The sequence below is a fragment of the Atractosteus spatula genome, chromosome 15 (genome assembly GCF_055471065.1).
Source record: "Atractosteus spatula isolate fAtrSpa1 chromosome 15, fAtrSpa1.hap1, whole genome shotgun sequence".
In the NCBI taxonomy this organism is placed as follows: domain Eukaryota; kingdom Metazoa; phylum Chordata; class Actinopteri; order Semionotiformes; family Lepisosteidae; genus Atractosteus; species Atractosteus spatula.
This window is the reverse complement of record NC_142720.1, coordinates 20336767-20358650: the sequence shown is the minus strand read 5'-3', so window position 1 is coordinate 20358650 and position 21884 is coordinate 20336767. Positions and strand designations below refer to the sequence as shown.

General features: G+C 39.3%; 1 protein-coding gene across 1 annotated transcript; it reads right to left on the bottom strand.

Annotated features, from left to right (window-relative positions):
* Positions 1 to 58: 58 nt before the first annotated feature.
* Positions 59 to 21381, bottom strand: edaradd (EDAR-associated death domain). The gene is made up of 6 exons (XM_088934053.1): positions 20946 to 21381; positions 10475 to 10533; positions 9643 to 9688; positions 7834 to 7904; positions 6093 to 6144; positions 59 to 4250 (listed from the first exon to the last, which is right to left on the bottom strand). The coding sequence occupies exons 1-6, from the start codon at positions 20983 to 20985 to the stop codon at positions 3865 to 3867; spliced, it is 654 nt and encodes a 217-aa protein (XP_088790179.1). The 5' UTR covers positions 20986 to 21381; the 3' UTR covers positions 59 to 3864.
* Positions 21382 to 21884: the final 503 nt, after the last annotated feature.

Genomic DNA, 21884 nt, shown 5'->3' with positions numbered 1-21884 from the left:
AATTTTGCTTGTATTACATTTCCCAGGACCAATGTACAATACATGCACTAACAGAAAACCATTTTTAATTGCATTTTTAATTTTCACATGTACACCTTTTGCAAAGTAATTAAACAGTGAAGACATGATCAACTGTACTGCAATTACCTGTTAATACAGAGCACAAGATGAAGAGACAGCAATAAATATGACCTACTGTATGTTTTCTTAAAGGAGAAAAATGGAATGCTTTGTATGAAGCAACATAGTCATACATTGGTGCAAGAAGTAAATTATAAAACATTTCTTAGAAAAAATTAAGAAATCAGCAGAGATAAATTTTAAGATAAGGCATTTTGAATACACAACATATTTATAGTTGTTACCCAAGAAGAAAGTAAGACCCAACCTCAGCCTTTAATATCACAATGGCACAGATTTTACCTGATACGTAATCTTGTAGAACAACTGAAGTTACAGTGATCAGCCTCGTGAATCCTAGAAGCGAAATACTGATGTAGTTCTACTATTTTTAAAGCAGCATACATGTTTTGCAGAGTCATTGTAATTAAGAATAAAAGCCAAATCCATAGAATCCAATTCATATAACAAATTTCTAATCACTGCACTTGAGCCAGGAGATGTTGTCTTTATTTCCAGGCCTGGTCAAATGCACAAGCTGAAAACCCAAGCATGTGATACGAAGAGCAAAAATAGATTAAAAGAAAAAAAAACATCCAGGACCCAGTCTGAAATGAAAAGCATACAATCATCAAAATAATGCTATAACACCCCATTTCAACATTTCTTTTGCTTTTGCTTTTGTAGCTCTAATCTAATTATATAAATTGTTTCCATTACCTACTTGGAACACATCATGTCGATAGCACCCACATACTGCTGTAATCCCAGGAAATAACAGGGCAGCAGGGAAATAGCAAAGCATTGGTAACTGGGGAGCCCATCTTAAAGGGACTTAGAAACAATCCAAGGATTCGTACCCACAGTGTACATAAGGCCAAGCGAACAAGCCTTTATGTGTTTCAATACTGTGCAACATTGAGTATTTTCCTCCTGTATTTACTAATGAAAAATTACTTTAACTTAGTTGCTCTTGGCTTCCTTTTGGAGCTGTTATTATTATATAACAAAGGAAATGTTGGTTTAAATGATGAAACATGGTACTGTGTTAACAATCCAGCCAAATATAGTAGATAAGCTTAGGAACTCTTAAAGTTAGTTGTAGAAAAATACTCCAGCCTTAACTCTTAGCCTGTCATAGTCCTGTCATATTACAGGTACTTTCCAAGCGGAAAAAACAAACTGATTATCTATTAACATATTCATCAGCTCTTCTAAGAGACAACTATTTTTTCAGATTTCCATAACCCTTAGTTTACATTGAGCAATGAAAAACAAGAAAAAGGTACCAATATAAGTGCATTTTGTTCTTTAGGAACTGTGACTGACTGGTACTGTGACCCCAAAACACTTGCTGATTTCTTATTTAAAACTATTATTTACTGTAGTTTTCCTAGTGCTCATGCTCATCATCATCACTGATCCAGGACCCCAGTCGTCGTGATGGGCTCCTTAATTTCTAAAACAAAAGTCACCTTTACCCACCTCCCTCCACAGCAACAAGCAAAGAAGTACCAGAGAGTAAATCCCAGACAGGTACTAGAAACTTGTTACCCCAATCTAGAGGCACTCTAGTACAGTTACATAAAATGATTTCTTCAGATCTTTGTGGTTAAACAAGCATAGTGGTTTATGATGGTTTTCCTGAGCAGTACTTCACTTTTTATTCCAGCAATGCGATCAAGTGGCCTCTACACCCTTTACAAGAACCTGGATTTGAGGCTTGTGAGGATCTCAACAGGTGACGATTTCAGCAGACTGGGACAGAAATTACTCCAAAGGTGGTGCACAATTATTGGGGTGCTGCCAGGAGTGAGGCTGCGATGAGTCAGGCAGGTGGCTCCTGTGACATGGTGGGGACCTGCAGGCTTGCATGGTGAAAGATGATTGGCTCATTGGGGGGGGGGGGGGGTGGAGGGTTATAGGAGCTTGTCTGCTCTTCCTCATTCTCCCTGTGCAGTACTAGGGCTGTTGTCGTAAGATGAGAGATAGACAAACCAATGATCCCAAATGGCTCGGGGACAAAATTGCAAAATACAAAAAATGTTCAAGAACAAGAAGCACTTTACTCTTCAGGGAGGACCTGCATGGCTCAGTTTATAAATACTCTCTATTGGAATGCAGGTTGAACCCTAAGGCCCAGATCAGGCTATATTATTAACCAGCTGTGACTGGGATTTCTCAAGATAAGATAAGATCTTTATTGGCCATATACATTTTCTTTTATTAGGAATTTGTCTTTTCGAATACCCCAGCTTGCTCTCCATGAGACACACAGACAGGGAGAGAGAAGCTTGGGGTCAGAGCGCAGGGTCAGCCATTTATACGGCGCCCCTGGAGCAGCTGGGGTTCAGGGCCTTGCTCAGGGGCCCAACAGAGGAGGATTCCTCTGCCGGCCGCGGGATATAAACCGGCAACATTCCAGCCACAAGCGCAGATCCTGAGCCACAGAGCCAACGCTCTGCCCTTTTTTTATTAAAAAAAATAGTTTTTTTATTTAAAAAAGGGCAGTGCAGTGTCACTGCAAGCAGCAGTAACAAGGATTCGCCTGAGTGCTGACAGGGCCGGTGGGTTTGGTCGCCCCTGTCATCCTCGGCTTGTCACACAGCTGACTTTCTAGCCTTATCAATAAGAAATGCAACACTCCTCCAGTCAAAACTCTCTCTCCTAATCAGGCCCTGCAGGACTTACAACATGGAAAATGTTGCATGGCTCCGACAAACTCATGGTTCCTGAGGAAACAGATCATGGTCCTCAGTGCCGCATGCAGATACCAAAGATGGTAGTGCTAAATCAAACTGTTTAATAATTAATGACTCCAAATTGAGAATATAAAAAGAAAACAGTTAATAAAAACTGGAAGCAAATAAAATCAGGTATTCTACGGTTCAAGTCATTTCATTCAGCACAATCCTAATCCCTCCACATAAAATCAGTCTAAACCACTGATGGTTTCATGCAGTTCTATACTACAGTTATTATTTCAATTAACAGATGTCTTGACATTTCATCTAGATAAAGGAAAAAAATCTTTAATATTTACTTTGATCAATTTTCCTGTATACACAGCAAGGCTCAATACATCAGCTGATTCTTAAAGGAGAAAATTCCACCTGTGCTGAAAAACTGCACTCCATTCATTTCTCTTCTGAGTTAAACGTATAAGAAAAGCTGAAGACACTTCCCTGAAAGTCTGTGAACATTTTGGCATTTTTCTGGAACACAACAGCACTTATTCCACTGCTCAGAACTTAATCTGAAAGAAAGACTACTTTCTGATTCACTGTTTGCTCATGCATTGAGTCTCGAGATGTATCATTTTACAGTAATTGAAAGAAAGATGCAGTATGCAGTAGCTTCTGAAGAGGAATACAGGGGATTCTTTCTTCCTCTGACATCAAGGCATACAGTCAGACAGACTTGCAGGAATCCAAATTAAAGCTGAAATGTCCTGATGAACAAGCCCCAGTGATCTCCAACCTTGCTTTGGCATTTAGCTCATTAAAACATGTCAGTTCAATGAAAAGTCTTCCCTGATGAGAAAACCACCCCCAAACTGTCTTTCTGTTGTTTTATTTTCCAGGTCACCAGGAAATATCAGATGGAAAAAAAAGTGTTTCCAGAAATCAATCATAGTTTACCTGTTCATTTTTTTCGAAATGCAAGGAAAAAATATCAACCCCACCAAAAAACAAACAGAAGCACTTCACAGAGATAAAAAGAGATAAAAGAGCAAATTCCCAGCTAACGGACTTTTTGCCACCTTTTGGGCCAGTCGTTCTTCACCCACTGCTGCAGTACATTCAGGACGTCAATCCTCTGGTACAGTCTGCAGAGCTCTGTCAGCTCCTTGACAGTCTTATCGTTGTTCCTCTGCAGGAACTCTTGGGTGGGGCTGTGCGTGGAGCCCTGTGTTCGGTGTTCCAGCAGCACCAGTTCATCATAGGTCATCCCCCACTTGCTGGCGAAGTTCTTCCAGTTCTTGATGGTAGAGTAGTTGGGGTCCAGCTTTAGTCTCAGTTTGTAGAGCAAGTCCTCATCGTTCATTAAGTCGCTTATCTTGGGCGGGGGAGCTGAGCAACAGCAAGTCTCACAGGGGCTGTCCTTGAACGGCAGTCGCTTTATGAAATCTGGGAGGAGCAGGATCACACAATGAAACGCACGAGAGAAAAAAAACAGCTCATTCACAGAAACGCAGCACACTCATTGTCTTCTAGGTCAGATGTTGCACAGTAATTATACAAAATATTGTCTTTAACTGCACTAATGTGTATTTTAGACACCGTAAAGGGTGGGAAATTGCAGGTGTTTAATCCCTATTGTCCTATATGTCCTGCCAATATTTCTTTGGTTTTAAAAATTAATTTTTCAGCCACATTTTTGTTGCACCCATATGCTGGTCAAAGAAACAGGGTCTTGTAATTCTTGACTATTTTAAATGAGTAAGACAGGATAATTATCAAATTAAATAAGAAAGGATAAGTCTTTAAAATTGGATTTTGGATAATACTTAAAGTAAATAATACTTTACTGAGGGGAATATACTATTTTGGAAAGACAGTGTTTTATTGAAAAACAGCAATACTGATACGAGATAACATAAGTACCTTTATTACTTAACAATCTTAACATCATTGCCCTATAATTGGTCGTCCTCATGAAAAATATGCAGCATCTACAGTATCTACAATGAGCACATTTCAAGTAGGAGTATGAGTGGTGTTGCTTCAGGAGACTTAAACAGATGTCCATCATCTTGCCTGGCCAGAACCATCCCCAGACCTCAACCCCCATCACAAACTGCAGGAACTCATAGATTGTGCAATTCAATCCCACACACCATCACCCCTCATCATCCAAACCTCAACTGATAGTGATCCTGCAAGAAGAATGGGATGAACATGGAATGCAAATATTTCAAACTTTTGTGGAATCCATGATGCATCCTAAGCTGTTGTTTCTGCCTGCAGTCTCCAAACACATTTTCAGAGAAGGTTAACATCTTGGCAAGTACATAGACAAATGTAATGCCTAACAGAAGGCAGGATCCTTTAACCTGCTTTCTATGATATGAAATTTAGGTCACATTCCGTTTAGCATGTAACAGAATTCAAAAATAGATTTCAAAATTGTTGTATTTCTTGTGGATTTCTTGTCATCATTGTAGAAAAGCAAATGTATTTATTTGTGGAGATAGCCATATCATCACTTCAGGTCTCTGCGCAGTGAGCTACTCGGGAAGCTCATGTTGAGTTCTATGGCTGTCGCTAGTTTCATCCTGGTGCATGTCACTGACCAACTGTGACCAGGATTCTCCCAGCAAGAGTGCACCATTGGCAGAGCTCCACCTGTGTATGGTGGACGTTAGCCTTTGTTCTCTAGGCTCCTGTGACTTCCTATGAGCTTGCAGGCTTACAGTGACATCACTGAGAGACACGCTGGTCCTCCAATCAGGAGCTAGCTCTCCTGAAAAGCACTAGTGGAGCCTGTATCATGTAAAAAAGATATACGGCTTTTACACTGTGGCAATTAATTGGCGATTAAAAATGAAAACCATACTAAGTCGTACCCTAACTTATATATCCACCTATTACAAGCGAGAATTGCGGCTGCCTGGAGCCTATTCCATAAGCAAGACAGGGCTACACCAGTCCATCACAGTACACACATGTGAAAAAGGACAAATCAGAGACAACAATTAACCTTATCTTTGAAAGGTGAAAAGACACCAGAGCGCCCACACAGACAACACGAAAAACAAAACACACTTCTCGAATCGAAACTGAAGCTGAAGCGCACTGGGAACTGTGCTGCCCAGGTTAGATTTTGCCCTCAATTATTGAGACGCACTGTACATTTCATAAAGCCATAACACACAAGGAAAGTCTCTCAACATTCATTTAATATTTTAAAACTTAAGGGTATGGACTTCTGCTTAAAAGTATCTTTCTTGTAAAATGTGTTTTCTTTACCTGTTGAAGAAATTGTTTCTGTATAAAAGCAATGGCTCTCGTTGTCTTCTGGCTGCAAGAAAGAAACGTGTTCTTTTAATATTATCCACTGGTAAAGGTCTATAGATTCAAGACAGTGAAATGCAAATAGTTCTCTTACGTAATGAGACATAAGTAGCAATTCAAATCTGCACAGTAACACGTACAGTAAAGCACACCTAGCAGGAAATTCAGTAAAAATAATGGTTTTGTATAAAGACATACACTTTTACTGAAATTTCACTCCAATTACTAATGAAGCCATACTTATTTACATTAGTAAATGCCAGACAAAAAATACTTTTGTGCTGTTGTTTGCTTGCTTAGGTACGAACAGGTTTCATCACATTATGACTGAAAACATCTTTTTAAACTGAAAAGACTTAGAATTATAATGTTCCAGTTCAGTTATGCAAAATACAATTTTAATTTAGGGGAATTATTCATTAGTCCCTAATGAAGTTTTAAGCATGTCTGGGAAGAGTTCAAAGCCTAGCCTTACCCACCTCTGCAACCCTATGTGAAAACATCTAATTTCTAGCTTAAACATCCTAATTCAAATCATGCTTCCACGCTGCCTTAAATGAGGTTTCGACTAAACCAATGAATGGAAAATTAGCAAAAGTTTCTAAAATGTTTCTAAAAAGTCGACCATTTACAGCAGGTGACTTCCTTTGCCTTCCAAAAATGTATGAGCTGTCACATTTTCCAATTCATCAGTGATCTCAACAACACGCCCAAGGCTAAACTGCATATCATATCTATCTGGCAAAACTACTGAGATTATATCTGAAACTGATATTTAAATTACATGTGATAGGACAGCAGGTTCAGACAAGATGCCTGTCCTTATCTGAACTACAGTACCCAGAAAGCTATTGGGAATGATCTGCCACCCTCGGCCACCTGACTAACCGGGTCAACCTTACGGCTTCTTTCCGAGTCCAGTTCTCTGTGATCCGCTTACTTACAGATCCTGTTATGGCACTTTCCTGCTAGGTTTGCCAGATACATTATACTGCTAGTCCACTGCATGGCACAGACACATTAATACTGAAGACAAATTAGAAATGAATGTTAACTAAGACATCATGTATTGTTACTGTGGGGAAAATCAGTAAATGACATCCGTATCAACTGTAAAATATTTAATATGATTTGCTTGGAATTTCCTTTCAATATACTGTATTAATAAAACACTTTTAGACAAACAATTGCTTTAAAATGCTAACTATTCTAAAGGTATTGCACTTAATTATCCACCTATTACCAGAAAGCTTCTTTTTCAGTAAATTGGAACCTTTGCCAGCAGCACAGGGCACAAGGCAGGACTGAAGTCAGTGCAATGTGCCCATGTCCATCAGAAGGCACACAAGGGACAGTTGACATATGCCAATGAACCCAGCCAGCATGTCTTGAAAGGAAACTAGGACAAAACCCAGACGGACATGGGAAGACCATGCAAACTCCACAAACAGGCTCCAGCTCCACTTAGTTACCTGAATCGCTATAGAATGGGAGCATGAAATGTTTCTGAAAAAATCTACCTATTTTATAATGCTTAAAATACAGAGTCGGAGAGGCTGTGTTATAAATAAAGCTGCTATGGGATTTTAGCTGAAAACCAAAGCATTATCTCCTACCATAATCTCCTATCTTTCAGTACCCTGGTCTACTTTCTGGAAATGAACAGACACTTCCTGTAACAATTAACTTCCCTTACCTGGGTTATTCTGTGAGACTGAGACATTAAGTAACCAGGCTTAACAGAGGCTACTTCCATTGTCACTGCATCTAGTGGGCCAGGAGAGCAAAGAAAAACAAATAATTGTGAGATAAAGAACAAGGAAACTAATTCCCTACAATCATCAAAACTTTTTTCTTACAAGCATGGTTAATACAAGGCTTAAACATGAATGGATGTCTTGGTGTTACCTAGATAAGCTGGATTGTGTATAGTAGTTGTAATCGGTTAGTCATGTTTAAAATGGACTTTTCTTTTCACGTAGCAAGCTGAAATCAGAACTGCTGTTGGACAAGATGTTGTAGCATCAGAAACACAGGGGGGTCATGTGATGTCAGAATGCCTTCAGAATTGTAGCGTTTCAAGGTAGCAACTCATTCTTACTAAAAAGCCTGATGGGAAAATCACTACAGAATTAGTGTCCTTAAAATGAACTAGGAAGAGTGCTCCTGCGAACAGTAATGGGGACCAACTCAGTTACAGATTGGAAGAGTACCTACAGAGCAGTTGAAGCTTTGACTCGGATAATTAGTTCCTCATTTTTGTACCGTCATCACGGTCAATAAAATGAGAGCTTTTGTACTGCATTGTCAGACCTCAGGTACAGCAGACAGTACCTCACCAGCCCATGAGTTCATTCTGACCGCGTTTGGTCTGAACCCTGCTTCACTTATCAGATCATAAAATTTTATTTCAGATTTTTTTTCCCCCACAATACATCATGAAGGGGAAATCCAGGCTCGTGCAAATAAAAACTAATGTTTATGCTGACGGAAACTGTGAGCAAACGGATACAATTCAAAATTATTGAACTTCTGAATTTATATGTTTAATATTTTATAGATAGGGAAACATGATACTTAAAAATATTTGAGTAAGTGCGACAGGTCTTAACATCCTGAAATGTTCCGCGAACTATAATTAATTACAGTCATCCCTCGCAAAATCCGCGAAAAATTGACCACCCTCTCCAAAACTACCCCGGTCACCCCCCAAAAATAAACAACATTTTAGTCTTCTTTTTCTAACCGAGGGTAATTAAGAGAACATTCGAGAGCATATTGCTTGATTTTCACATTTTCTGACACGTGGAAAGGGAATTTGCTGCCCAATAAACGACTAGTAGTTTGTAAGTGTTTTTTCATACAGGTTTTTCCTTGTTTCTTCGTTATTAAATCCCTTTTAGTCATTTAACAAAGGAATGAAAATGATAGGCATTTTATTTTTCGCTCACTTTTTAATGTCAATTTGCGACTGGTTGGTTCGCTTTCGCTGGCTGGAGTTTCTTTTCTTTGCAGAAACATTGTGACGGGGGAGCTGCTGTTTTTTTTTCCGTCCACTTCTTGAACATCACATGGTACGGCTCGAAGACCTGTCCCAGTCGCCGAACGGTTTTAACGCTCCTTCCCACTGAAGGGTCCAAGTGAAGTGTCCTATCCTCCGGTCCTCGGAGGTCCTGGCATAGAGCTGCAAAAGACTTGGGTATCCATTGCTGTTCTCCCCGGTCCTCTTCACTGGCGCTCTTGATAAGCTCATCAAGGTCTTCCTCTGTTAACTCATCTTTGAGCTCCCCCGGCAGCTCTTCCACTTCCCCAGGTTTCATGTCAGAGAATGGTTAACGGATGCGAAAATACGCCACGCACGCCGTCGCCTGCCTGTACATCCCATGAATGTTTTTTTGGGGGGGGCATGACCCGCAAATTAACGAAACCGCGAAAAGCGAGGGATGACTGTATTATTTATTTATAGCAAGACACAAAGACAGAAATATTTGACTAATATCCTTACCTTTGGGTATAGCGGTGTCTTGAACTGGATATTTTGACTTCAATGACTGCGGGAATTCGGAAAAAAAAGTATTCAAATAACTGTTGTCACGGGATAAAACAAGATTTATCTTACTTTGGCACACCAAGTTGTTGTTTTTTTTCCCCCCAACAGCCAAATACAGTTCCCGACTGTTTTACTTTTGTAAGTTTTGAAAAATTTAACCAAGACACTAGAAGTAAACAAAAAAAAAAGTCAAACGGGCAGAGAACGAACAAAAAACACAAACTTGCAAAAAAAAACCCACAAAATCTGCTTGTTAAGAATAGAACAGTCAAAATCACTGATGGAATCACAGAACGACTCGATGTATAAAACGACCAGAGATACACTGAAAGCTATTTTTGTTTCAAAACATTCAAGAGAGAGATCTAATGTTACGAACTGCTCCAGAGTGTTTGTTCTATAGAAACGAACGTCTGCGTTGTGACTGAGGAAATCATCTCATGAAGGTCTAAAAACAGTGTATGTGCTGTTTCGCTTGACTGAAATTCCCATCTTCTTCATATTTTGCTGTTTCAGTTCTCACTAAACAGCTGGTTTCAGATTGTACCAGTTCAGTACAGTAAAAAATTTAACTTGATGACATAATGCAAGGCTCTCAAGAGGCTCAAGTCTAAAATTATTACATAATAATTTTAAAATGAGTATAAAAAATATTTTAAACTTTAGCTCTAGATTCATTCTTTAATCACAATTATGATTAGATTTGGAGACTTAATGCAAAGAGCAGTAAGCTTGGTGGTGTTATCTGAACACCCCCTCCCCCCATTATGGAAGAAATTACTCATACCATTTCTGCTGCAATACTACTGGGATCTGTGTCTTCCACTGGTCCACTGATGATATGAGCTGTAAAGATAAATGAATTGACATCATTGTAGGGAAACAGAATCCTCAAGAAACCCTTAGAAAGAAAATGAAAGTTTGTGACTGCATCGGAGGTGTTCATGTAGTTTTAGACAATTCATGATCAGAAAAATCTGGAAAACATGTTGACTTGTATTGAATCAGCAGTAGCTGGTCTAATGAAGTCATTCACAGCTCACAACAGTCACAAGGATTTCTGCCTGAGATATGTTTGTGTAGGTAGTACAGTTTTTTTACATTCTGTCCACAAACCCACTCCATCCTTAGTGTGTACTGTATGACATACAGAATGGGTTGTACGCATACTCTGTGTATACATAGACTGTACCAATGAGTTGTATGCATTTGAGAATTTCAAATCTCACTGAAAAATTCTCACTCTGTATACACACACACTTGAAATTATGATTCACACAATCATTCTCCTGGTTTTTCTTTTTACTCAGCCCCATGAAACTGAAGCAAACTGTCATCTTCTTGAGCCAAAGGTACAGCAAAGAATCATTTTCCCAACATTTTCTAATTCTAGCTATACAAAGGAGACAAAATTAGAAAGTGGTAGTAACTTCCGCTATTACTTAAAAGTCCCATAATCTGCTCTATGGGTAAGTGACTTTCCCCACCTCCTGCTGTTCAGCGGTGGTGTCCTGTTTGTCATCATAGGGGAATCCTGTGATCAGGGAAGTCAAGGTTCCGGGCTGTAGCAGCCACAGAGGCCTCTATGGTGAACAAAACCCTCACCTTCCAAATTAATACTTTTCTGGGGGATGCAAGAAATTTCTCATAGGCAAGGCCTAAAAGCATTTTCAGCTATCTGGGCCAACATATAAAAAAAATACATCTTTGAAGACAGAAAGAAAATTCTTGCCGGCTGTTTTTTTGTTTTTGTTCCCTGTATATTTTTGTCGGGTGAGTGGACACAGTAAGAGATAAAAGAAATTTGATGCACTGAACCCGATACCAGAAACAGAATGAAAAACAAAAGGCGGTGTGCACTCAAATAACAGTCCCTTACATCTAGATCGGAATGACAAAATTGGTCTCAAGGTGAGAGCATCAGCAGCATATTTATTTAAAAGGGCAAAAAACAAATCACTGCCTTTTTGCCATATAGTTCTAACTGCCACCAAAATAAACTAACTAAATGTAACTAACTAAAACTAAACTAAATGTAAAATGTTGTTTTGCTGCTACAACAGAGCTGAAAAAAATCACACCACCTTTTCTCAGACCAGCAACAGGAGAAAAGCAAGGCCATTTTCTAAAATATCTCTGTCAGCCAGGATCTCTGTAAAGTCATTGTGTGCCGATCGAGCATTTTCAGAAAGGAATGCTGCTGACCTTTCTTAAATTACACTCAATGCAGTACGTTTTTCCCCTCAAAAATCTAGTGTGGAAAGTAACTTTCAAAATTCTACACTGAACACATTGCCTTTTCAATTATTCTTTATTGACAAGAAACCTCTATTACAAATCTTCTTGACTGTAAACTGTATATAGAGTTGTATAAATATGTTAAAGCTTATCTACTAAAGTCCTCTGCTGATTAACTGCGATTCTGTCATTGAATAAAGTCTTATCATGGCAAAGCTCTGATATTACATATTTACGTGTTTACGACTTGTGTTAATTGTTTATCAAATGTGATATCCAAACCCTAGTCTAAAGTGTTGCCATCTACAAAGACAGAATTGTTTCTTGTCAGACTCCAGTGCAGAAATAACGCCATCAGCAAACTAGTTCACCAGCACATAGTGAGCATTATTGGTGGTTAAGACACTGGTACCTGCTAATTCAAGAGTCCACGATTGCTAGGCTCATTTAACCAGTTTAGGGAAAGCCACAGTTGTGTTGTGTCAGTTCAAACCAATGAAATTAAATTTGATAGCTCAAATGAGGTTGCTATTTCGTGATTTTTTATATCAAGACTTAAAGCTTTTTATTCAAAAAGAAAAGAAAGAAAATGTGGTCTTCTACCTGTATTCATATATTGTTTAACACTATTTTTTAAAATCTTGATAATGTTTTTTGGCACTCACTCACAAACTCATTAGACTCAGTATGTTTGGTCTAAACTCTTTACCATTTATGTACAGACATATTCAAAAGCACTGTTTTTAATAAAGTTGCAAAAATGTTTTTTTTTTCCAAAATGTTATGACCCAAGTCCACAACTATGCTTAAAAGGTCATTTTTATTTGAAGAGCAAAGACTACAGACATTTTATCACCATTAAATGAAAACTATATTCAGACCATTGATGTCACTCAGTAATGGAGTAAAGGCGGTTACAGTTCCTAATCCTCTACTTCTTAGAACTGAACCACCCACTCAAAACATGCGTATTATAGCAACTCTTATATTGCTGTGAGAACACACATATATGCACAGAGACAAAAAACATCTCAAATTGTTGTTAGTACATGCTTTTGGCCTTTCTCTTTGTTTCTTCCTTGTGTGCCAACTAAAACTTGAATATATAGCCTAATCCTTTCAGAATTCCTTCTCAGGTTACACCAGGCGAGTCAAAGATTGTTGCCTCAGTTCTGTTTCTTTTATGGCTAAACAGGCCTGCTAGGAAGCTGTGTGCTCAGACACATCATCTGCTGCAGGTGCTGAAATCTGTATATCTTACATTCAGCTAAAGGAAAATGTTCAGATCACCATCACAGTTAAAATGCCTTAAATATATTATCTCCAATATATGATGCACTCTTTTATTTGAAAGGGCTCACAGATTACAGAGACATCTTTGTTCTTGCTGTGGTTCATTGTGAGAAACTGAGTAATGAACGTTAACCCAATCTTTTTTGAAAAACAAAGAAAAACCAGAAATTCCAATCTGAAGAGAACAGTCAGACTACAGCTTGTGCACTTTCACTAACTGTACTAATTTTAGTATGCTTTCAAAAACAGTCTTCGTGTATACTGTACTGTAGGTCTCATTTGGAGAATGCGTACCTTTCATCTTCAACCTTGTTTGTCATGTTTTAAAATGACAAAATGATAACACGATAAATGACATACCTTTCTTTATCTTCAAAACTAAGACAAACAAGACTTCATACCCAACAGATTAAGGAATCACTAATTGTTCTTCAACACAAATACTCTGACCACAGGTAAGAGTGGCATGCAGTCAGTGCTCCTCGGCACTGGATATCCTGCAAGGTCCTAGTGGCTCAGTGGCTTGCAAGAGCATATGCATCGACTGGAGGAGAAATCATGCCAAGTGCATTTGAAAAGTTCATTTTGAAGAAAAAGGGCGGCAAACGGAAACTTAAGACACATCAAAAAATGAAAAATGTACTGTACTCTCGTCTCCTACAGATTTAGGACACTTAGCGGTAAATTCAATAAAAATGCCTTTTACTATGCCACGTTCGGGCTCTTAAAGGCCATTATTAATAGGGTGAGGTTTAGTATCCAACTGATCCAGTCCTGCTCCACCGACAGCGAGGTGGCTATAAGACAAGGAGCTACAGGAGGCAGGAAATGCCCCCAGGAGAAACTGCCTGGTCTCGGGACGCTGTGATGCTGTCAGTTTCAATTACTTATAAGACAACCAAACCTAAACAGTGGTGGGTATTCAAGTAACCGTAACCAGGATTCCCTAAATAAAAAGAACCTTCCAGAACACCACCTCAATATCTCCAGCTAATGCCCTCATCTTCGACCATTCACCCACGCTGGACTTTCTTCAATTTGTTCCTTTTAGATTCCGTAGTTAAAATTGCACTACTTGAATTTTTATCACCTAAAACAAACCGCCCAGATGTTCAATAAATAATCTAGGTGCTTTCCTTATGTTGTCAGAAGATCACTTTCCTGTCTTCCATACATTTTTAAAGTGTACAAACGGTTAAAACAATGCATAAAAGGATAATATATGTGTACAACCTAACAGCACTAAACACAATGTAATCAGCGAACATTGTTTCCAGGTTTTGAGAACTTGCAACATGCAAATACTTGTTCTGGATAGAGTTCAAGAAATTAATTATAAGCCACTTCATAATATATTCCTTTCGGGTGAACGTATTCTACAATGAACCCAAACTCTCCTTTCATTGACCACCCACATCTTATTTTAACAGTTTGAAGGGTGCTTGTGAAGTTTGAAATGCTGATTGCACACTGTAAAAGCTAGAGAAATACTTTATTACTGAATTCCATTAATCCTCCTGCAGCATGGTACAAAGACCATGAAGAGCCATTTAACATTTTGTTAACTAGCAGCTGAATGATTGCTATGAAATACAGTGTAAAAGACCAATTTGTTTTTTTAAGAATTAACAGCAATTCAAATGGTTTAAATAAATAGAACATTTAAGTTTACACTGAGCACTTGGTGTTGTTTTGAGCCTTTATTCCAAGCCAAATGGCAGAGCATGAGTAGGCAGATCAATCATAAAGACTATAGGCCATCCAGCACAGCCGGTGTGAAAACTGCCTCTTTTTCACATATTCATAAAAATAGTTTCTCTTCATAGATGATGGCGTGGTATATAACAAATGGTGTGACACGTACTGTCAATGTGTGGATTTCAATTCATAAGTTACTTTCCATAAAATCCATCACTGCAAACTTCACAATGAGCAATAAGCAGCTGGCCAAAGTTTAAGCAGAAGCAATTTGCAATACAGACATGCAGACTGAGTCTGCCAACTTGAATTCCACCTGACAAGTTATTTATTAATATACAGATATAGATAGTCCCAAAACAATTCAGATGTTTAACTGAAAATGCATCATTTCAGTCACTTGTGCTGAGCTGTCCTGACATGATAAAGCACTTACTGTGAGAAAAACAAAGGGGTAGAGATAATAATGTGAAAACATTTAGCAGTTGTGGATATGACACACAATTACACATCCTCTCAGGGGGAAAGGGGGACTCTAGTTCACAGCTAGAATAAAATTATATCTAGACAAACAGTTCTGTGCCAAAGTTTGGGTTAGTTTAAATGGTACAAAAGTGAGGCCATATAAGACATACAAAAACCATAAGAAAAATCTAACAAACCCATCCGGACATTTGGTATAAAGCTTCCTTAAGTGGCACTGCCAGCCGTACAGTCCAAACATGACCTGACGCATGAGGACAGAAAATGAAAAGGAAGACATACGAAGTAGTAAGTGAAACCATCCTGTACCTTCAGTATAGGAGATGTTGAAAAAATGCAAATATGCATAAAAATCATGTCGTACATGTAAAAATGAAACAGACTATAGTACCACATCGTGAGTTACTGGCTGTCACAGAAGCAATCACAAAGTGTCCCACTCTGCAGCAACTATACAGCTATAAGCAGTGATACCGTTCCACTGACATGAATGGGATGTGAATGCTACTGTATGGCTCCTAGGAAGGAAATGTCACATGGTAATCATGCACAAACCAAGGCCTGAGCTACCGAAGGCTACACCACAGACAGATCACAGCCTGCCATCTTGTTTCTGAAGACGCAACGCGAGGCTTCCACGGCCCTGCATGGGGCTGTTGATAACACAAGTGGTTCAGACAGAAAGATGCAGTGATGCTCTATACTGCGTATGAGAGTATGTTCTCTACTAGATGCCCAGAGAAGCACTGGAGATACCGCTAAGAACAGGAAGAAACAGGTTAGTTAAAGAGATCAAAATGGATGTTGATTTCTATAGCCCAGTAAAGTCTTTTCATTGTTACCTTTCCTCAACAGGGTTAAGACAGACAGCTGAACATGCATTGAGACCACTTACATTTTATACATGATGTACTATACATGAGTTTTAAAAATGAAATTAAAGCTCACAACTGGGAACAGTAAGATCTCTACTTGTCTGTCACCAATCTCGTAGAAAACACAAAGTGAAGCGGTCATATCTTCTCTTTGTACCCATGCAGACAACTGTTGGATTTCACACCTCTAAGGTTTACAGTTCGATTTAGGGTAATTAGAAGCAAATGACAAATTTCTTCAAATGTTTGTCAGGCAATTATCAAGTCAATTCTCAAACTAACATCACAATAGCCAGCACTGCAGTTCAGCTGATTAACTGTAGGTCATGTGGACTCAGAAGGAGCCAGTACAAAAGGACTGCTGGCATCTGTATAAAGCCATAACATTATATCTTCTGTTGTTCTTCCTAGTTCTTCCTGGTCTGTGGGGGTTCACAGAAAGAGCACAGGGGTTCGGGTGTGTAAAATCAACATTCAACAAGCAGAAAAGCCCCGGCAGCAAATATAAAAATAACAGTAGCTTTAAGCTATACTGATTCGTTATTTAAATGCAATCTTATTCCAAAACTGAAGCTTCTTGGCGAGAGTGACCTCTTGAAAACAGATCTGCAAGAAAGATAAGGTTGAGAACCCCTGCTCCACTTGACAGCGGATGCCAGCTTTAGACGTCCCCCTGCTCTGGTCAGTGGGAATCTCACCTTATAACGTCCTGCCGACCACATGGTGAGACTGCTGCACAAGCCATCGTTTCAGCATCACTAGCACCAGTGTAATTCCTGAACCCTTCAACATGACAGCACCCCTCCATGCCAACATTTACTCAGGTCTAAAGGCATGTTTATACACACATCTCTGACCCCTGTTTGATTGACAATATTGCCAAACTAGCTCATTACTGTTGTAGTCCCCTGCCAATTAAACTTTATATGCAGTTTTGTGGTAGTTCCACTTCACCAGAGGCAGGGGTTCTAATGGAAATGGAAGGACAGCAAATAAATTATACTTCTGCTGCTTTGCTTTTGATATCAAAAGTAGATATAAAGGAAAGAATATCATATAAAACAACAACAATCTGGTGAATATTTGTATAGGTACTGACAGTAATTGATCATGGTCTAAAGCTGTTCTACAGCCTACCTTCTGTTTCTGCCTTACCTAGCAACAAAGTCAGTGATGATGTCAAACTTCAGCTGAACTGAGTTCTCAGCTGTGCCACCAGCACCTGAAACTGTCAAGCACAGTAACTCTTGGCAGAACTTCACAGAGACTTGACAACAAGGATCGCCCATTTCTTTGCTCTAATGCACTGGCCCACTGTATAGTTAGAACTTAATCTGGTCCCGGATCTGGGCCGATGCATACATTAAACTCAGTCACCAGCAAACTGCACCACTGATCTGCATGTTGTGGCAGAGGAACATCCTACAGCTTGTGTGCAGTGCCAGTCTATGTGTGTGTCATTATCTCCACGCCTGTGGTGGGTTTGTCATGCAGGAGTCGCTGCTTAGAAGGTGATATTCACATTTTTTTGGGGGAAAAACTTTTTGCAATATTTACAAACAGTGAACTAACGTCACAGCCAAAATGAAAATGTCAAAAGCCAAAATGATTAAACTGGTAAGTGACATATAAATAGTTTCAGTATGAGCCAGCACTTAGGATCTAGTTCAGTCAAGGCCCCTTCTAAAATTATCCAGTGAACCTTCCAAATATATTATCCATACGAAAGTGCAAAATTGCCTTGAAATGAAAAGTTAATGTTTGTAAAGCATCAGCTGTCAGCATTTAGAAGCACTACAAACTGAAGTAAACTGTAGTATGAGCTGCCTGATCAGAAACAGCCACAGGGAGGATGGACAGAGTCGGGTACAGTGTACTTCGCTAACTTCCTATCCTTCCTGTCCAGTCAACACAAAAGTACAGTCTCTCCTGCAGACACTTTCAAATCCTTGGCTCACAGGAGGCCATCAGTCACTTCCTGACTCAGGGACAACACCTAGCAAAGTCATCAATGCTTTAAAATGTTTTTTTTTCATGGTATAAGAAAGAATGATTTTATCATCCCCCCTCCCATTTTGCATTAAAGTTTGTTCAATAACATCTGCAAAGTGAAACATACTGTTTAACAATGAATTCAAAACAAAGACTATCTTTAGCTGATTTTCAGCTAAAGCAAAAGACATACCAGACTGAGACGGCCTGTAATATACATCTTATACTCACATTTAGAAAAAAACAGCTTTAACTTTGATTTCTTGGTCTATAAAATGCATAGTTCCATAGGAAGAGAGTCTCAAATGATTCTCCATCTCTGGGGAGGAGTGCTCAGGGCTTGTGACATACTGGACAACGGCTGTGCATGGTCACATGTTTCTTGAAACATTAATGTTGTACTCTTGCACAAGGTTCTTCACTTAAATTATTTCTGCAAAACACCCAACTATATAATCCTGTTCAAATATAAACTGGTTTGGATAAAACATGACAGGCAGCATGTTGGAGCAGTGGTCAGTATTGCTGCTTTGCAGCACTGGGGCCCTGGGTTCATTTCCAGACCTGGGGTGCCGTCTGTGTGGAGTTTGCATGTTCCTGCCGTATTGTGTGGGTTTCCTCTGGGTGCTCTGGCTTCCTCCTACAGTTCAAAAACATACTGATAGCTAAATTGGCTTCTGGGGAATTGGCCCTGGTGTGCGTGTCTGTGTCTGTGTGTGCCCTGCAATGGACTGGTGTCCTATCCAGGGTGAACCCTGCCTTCTGCCTGTTGCTTGCTGGGATAGGCTCCGGCTCCCCTATGACCCAGAATTGGATGAAGTATCTAGAAAATAGAGGGCTGAATGGAAAAAATACTTATCAAACATAGTAGCAGTGCTGTATATTTAGCAGTAACATAAACCATAAAAACTAGTGACTTCAGGAACTGCAGTGATTCAAAACAAATAAAATCCAAATACAATCAACCGGTCGAAAGTGAGCAATTTCATGTACGGCAAGGGATTTAGGCTCGCAGCAAATTAAAAGATGTTTTTAACTCTAGAGACATCAATCATTTTCCTTGTACTGCAACAAGCAACAGCAAGCTAGGTTAAGTGAAGACACGGGTTGCATCAGAAACACGTTAAAAAGGTCAGAATTTCAACATGTGAGAAAGGTCCAGACCTTACAGCGCAGTAGGCTGCGTGGTGATTTGACTGGCAGCTCTCGCTCGGGACCCGTTATTTTCAATGTTATTATGAATCACACACTAGCCCAGAGGCTATTTTAAAAATAGCGACCCCCGCGGCAATGCATCATTACCGCAACTGGAGGGGAAACAAGCTCGTCCACACGCCTACTTCCTTCCCCTTGTTCTTGCTTCAAATTTAGAGGTGGCTGGTGGGTAAAATCTTTAAAAATCCCTTTTAAATGCTTCCACTCCTGTACGCGAGTAATTCTGAGGAACGCATTGCACAAGAGCTTTCTGAAGAGCGAGATCATTTTAGAGCACATGAGGTTTGCCAGAGCCTATTTAAAAGTCAGGTTTAGGAGAGGGAAAGAGCTTGCATTATTCAAGTTGTGACTGAACTCTGGATTAATAACGCTACCACTGAAATAGCTCTCTGCACGTTACCACTTGCTGTTGGGTCTTTGAAGTGGGAATTTTTATATTTCAAGGGGGAAAAAAAGCATGTCATTTAAAATTACCTTCGGGAGGTAGGAAAATGTGGTTAACGCTTTCACGGCAGGAAAGGAGCTTTCAGCTAAGGAGGTTAATAAAATGACACCATTCACTCTGCAATCAAGCCTAAAAGAAATTTACAGAATCTCATGGAAATGATTCCAAATACAACTTTGTCGTATTAATTACCACCCAGTAAAATAACTATAAGATTTTAGTAAGGCAAACAACAGCCAGGAAACATAAATTGACATTACATTATATTATTGCAACTTTATTATTTACTGTACCTGCAATAATGTACCCATATTATCTATATTGTCAGTTGACCTGAATAGAGGCGTCTGTTACAATAGCAAAAATAATAAAATAATTCGATAAAGTGATGGTCCTCCCGAAAACTGTTTAAAATATCGAAGAACAAACGTTTATTACAGGTAATGCGATCGTAAACGAGACTTTAAAATTCGGTGGGAATCCGCTTGTTAATGGAGAGCAGTGTTTCTATAGGAAAACGTTTTCACCAAGAAAAGATGTTTCATCTTTGTTTCCTATCCCAGTCGACATCTGAACAGCACCTCTGCGCCGTTAAATACACGACAAAATGCCACAGGTCACAGCTCGTAAAATATGACGCCTTCACAGGAATGATTTTTGGATGAACTATTCCAAAACGGTCCATTCTTTGCACTGTATATTCTTCAAATGATAACATATTCTAAAATATTTGACAAACGGTCTTGTTCTGGATATGTCTTCGCCTGTATATAAAACTGCTGAACAAAAGAATTTTCAAAAACATTACAGAACTGATCCTACGAAGGTACTAAAGGTAGTACCAGCAGTATGCTAACAAGTAACGATAATATACGTATTTAAGACTCAATATCAGACCTTTCAACGCCTCATGTCACAGGGAGCACCGTAACAGTTGCAGCCCTGCTAACTGCTACTCTCTGGTAAAAAAAAAGAAAAAATAGAGAGAGAGAGAGAAAGAAACCACGGGGGACGCTTACCATAGCAAGCGTGCTCCTCAATCTTGTTCAAGCTCGCCATACCGCGGAGCCTGGGGAGAGCAGAAGTGGGGAAGACGGCGATGAGGGATCCGCACCGACCTGCAGCCCCCTGCTGCGCTCTCGCTGGCGTCTGCGGTACCCGCACCTGAGCGCGCTCCTGCCTTCTCTCTCGGGCAGGCGGAAGTCGCACACAAAAGACACGCGAGTTCAGGCTCGGCGCTCAAGCTTCGGACTGGGGACGAAATTAAAATAAATAAATAATAGTAGTAGTAGTAGTAGTAGTAGTAGTAAGAAGAAGAAGGATTTCGGACCACCCGTTAGATGTTTACCATCCAGCGCTTTCTCTTAACTCTAACACTTTTTTTTTTTCCATTGCCTGGCCATTGAAGGTGCTCATGTACCCGTGTCACACTGACAAAAAAAAAATTCCTCTGCGTGGGGTTTACGGACGTTCCAACGAAAAGAGGAAACTACGAAGTCACTAGCACCGCACAACTGAAAAAAAAAATACTTGTCTGGACGTGTGGAGCTACGACATTACAAGAAAAAAAGTAAAAATAGCAGCATAATTCTGTAGCTCAAGTGCATTATTCTGTGTACTTTCTAAACATCGATACAGAAGTCTCTTGTGTCTCAATGATTTTGAGCTGTAAGAGCATTCACGTAATAGGAATTTCCATTTCATTGAACATAATTATTTTTCACTGGGATTTCTTTATATATGTATTGTCACAAAAACTGAATACTGTCCACTGCGTAAATATAGGGTAATTACCTCAAATGGCAAAGCACAGGACTATGTCATCAAAAATAACCTGGAAAACATGAGGATTACAAAAAAAACTTTCAGGCTTTCGAATAAAACAATTTCAGAAAAAAAAGCTGAGACGTTTGTTTAATATGTATAAAGATGTATATGTTAGTGTGAGAATTGATATT

Coding starts and splice junctions, on each gene's coding strand:
- edaradd (XM_088934053.1), bottom strand. CDS start 20,985: ATGGCGAGCTTGAACAAGATTGAGGAGCACGCTTGCTATG. Junction 10,534..20,945: donor TGAGGAGCACGCTTGCTATG/GTAAGCGTCCCC, acceptor TTATCTTTACAG/CTCATATCATCAGTGGACCA. Junction 6,145..7,833: donor AGTCTCACAGAATAACCCAG/GTAAGGGAAGTT, acceptor TCTTTCTTGCAG/CCAGAAGACAACGAGAGCCA.